We start from the raw sequence: 1,830 nt of genomic DNA, 5'->3' as shown, positions 1-1,830 counted from the left end.
GGGGGATGCAAAGACTCAACTGCACAGACTGCCCTGATGGCTCACTCTGAGCAGACCCCGGGGTTTATCAGAAAGGCCAGGAGTGAAGTGAAGGTGCCACTTATGGGAGGGGCTGTTCCCACAACTCAGGCACCTTCCCTTCTGGGTGCCGGCAGCTGCTGCCCAACCTGGCTGGGTGCCTTGACCTCTCTTACCCCGTGCATTGCAAGGGGCAGAGCCAGAAGCCTGTCCACGAGGAGACAACTGAGGGCTGGGGGTGACGGCAGAGCCCTCACAAAGCCCCCTGCCTGCAGCCCAGCAGGCAGGTGCTGTGGGGTGCATCTGTGCAGCTGAGGGCGGGCAAACCGCCTTCCTTCCTCCCTCCTTCCCACCCCACCCCACGCCCTGGTAGCGCTGCAGGGACTCATCCATTCCCGAGTTACTAATATGCAAATGGGTGCTTTTGCATGGGCCGGGCGCCAGGCTGGGTGTCAGGGCACCCGAGGGAGCCGGAGGTGGGGCGAGGCGTGGGGGGGGGGCGCCCGCCCCCCTCGGCGCCCCCTGGGACTAGGTCCCTTCGGAAGCGGACCCACGCCCGGTTTGAGAGGCAGCGGGTGGCAGAGGAGGGAGGGCAAACTGGCAGCCCCTGGCAACCTGGGGCTGACGGCAGGAGGCTGGGCGCACCGCGGATTTCCCTCCACCAGCAGGATGGTGAACCTGGAGTCTGTGCACACAGGTAAAGAGCGTTTGAGGAAGGATCGGGCTGGAGCTGACCACGTAGATGAGACCGTGGACTGGGGCAGGAAATGGGATTGCTCTGATTCCTGTGACCTTTCCTCCCTCCTTTCCCTCCTCTTTTCTCCCGCTGGAGTCGGCTATCACAGCCAGTGCCTGATTGATTTCCCACATTCCTACCTGGGGATGGATACTTCCCCGATGTAGGGGGCTGCCAAGCGATGCCCACAGTGTGAGCACACCGCTCATGCTGCCAGCCCTGATGTGAGTCAAGAAGTAGAGTGCAGAGGTCTCGGTTACCTGGAAAATGGGCATTTAGTGCCTGACCTGTGGGTCCAGTAGTTGGTATAAAGCTGAGAGGAGTGAGAGGGGACAAAATCACAGAGGAATGCGGCAAGGGTGGAGGGCTGTGTGTGTGTGAGAGTGAGGTGGGACAAGGGTTGGAAGGAAAAAAGTTATTGACAAAGAGAGAAAACGAGGGAGAATGAATGAGGAGGGAGTTGTAGGAGGCTGGGTTCAGTGAGGAATGAATGAACAGGGATACTCGGAAGGAGACTCCTTCCAGGGGCTCCAATTCAGAGGTACAGCTCAGTCTCACATCTCTGAGCAGTCCTCCCCTCTGCAATTAGCTGGGGAACAAGCACAATTGATGCCAAATCTCTTGAAGCTGTGCTGAAGTCTGTCTCACATCGGTAGAGTGAGTTTAGCTTCTGCCCTGGGCTCAAGCCCCAGAGCTCAAGGGGAAGGGCTGTGTCCCTGGGCATGCTGGAGCTGAGGGTGACGCTGGGGTGGGAGCGGAGCAGTGAAGGCCAGATCGTGACAGCCCCTCTGTGGCAGTGGCAGGCAGCAGGGCGTTGGGGTTGCGAGAGTCCCATGCCCTGCTGGTGACCTGCACTGGGTGTTTTGTGCAGCACAAAACACTTTGTGTTGTCCCTGGGTCTGGGCAGGGCAGATGCATCCATCAGTCCGTCCCAAGCTCATTCGCTTTGCATGTCTACTGGCACGCTGCAGTGAAGCCCAGGGGTTTGGTGGTCCTGCTGTGTAGGGGAGACCTAGGGGTCTGTGCCCAGTGTTTGTAGCCCCTCGACAGGCCCCACCTGCATGTGGGCTCACAGG

General features: G+C 59.7%; 1 protein-coding gene across 1 annotated transcript in view; it reads left to right on the top strand.

Moving 5' to 3' along the window:
* The first annotated feature begins 687 nt into the window (after positions 1 to 687).
* POU2F3 (POU class 2 homeobox 3) overlaps positions 688 to 1,830 on the top strand; it is a 37,922-nt gene continuing 36,779 nt past the window's right edge. Inside the window, exon 1 of the mRNA XM_009872072.1 lies at positions 688 to 715. Within this exon, the coding sequence (XP_009870374.1) occupies positions 688 to 715 (28 nt within the window). The remainder of the gene's footprint in view (positions 716 to 1,830) is intronic.

Source organism: Apaloderma vittatum, unplaced genomic scaffold (assembly GCF_000703405.1).
Source record: "Apaloderma vittatum isolate BGI_N311 unplaced genomic scaffold, ASM70340v1 scaffold34950, whole genome shotgun sequence".
Classification (NCBI taxonomy): domain Eukaryota; kingdom Metazoa; phylum Chordata; class Aves; order Trogoniformes; family Trogonidae; genus Apaloderma; species Apaloderma vittatum.
Note: the sequence above shows the minus strand (reverse complement) of the source record. Positions and strands in the feature narration are given on the sequence as shown.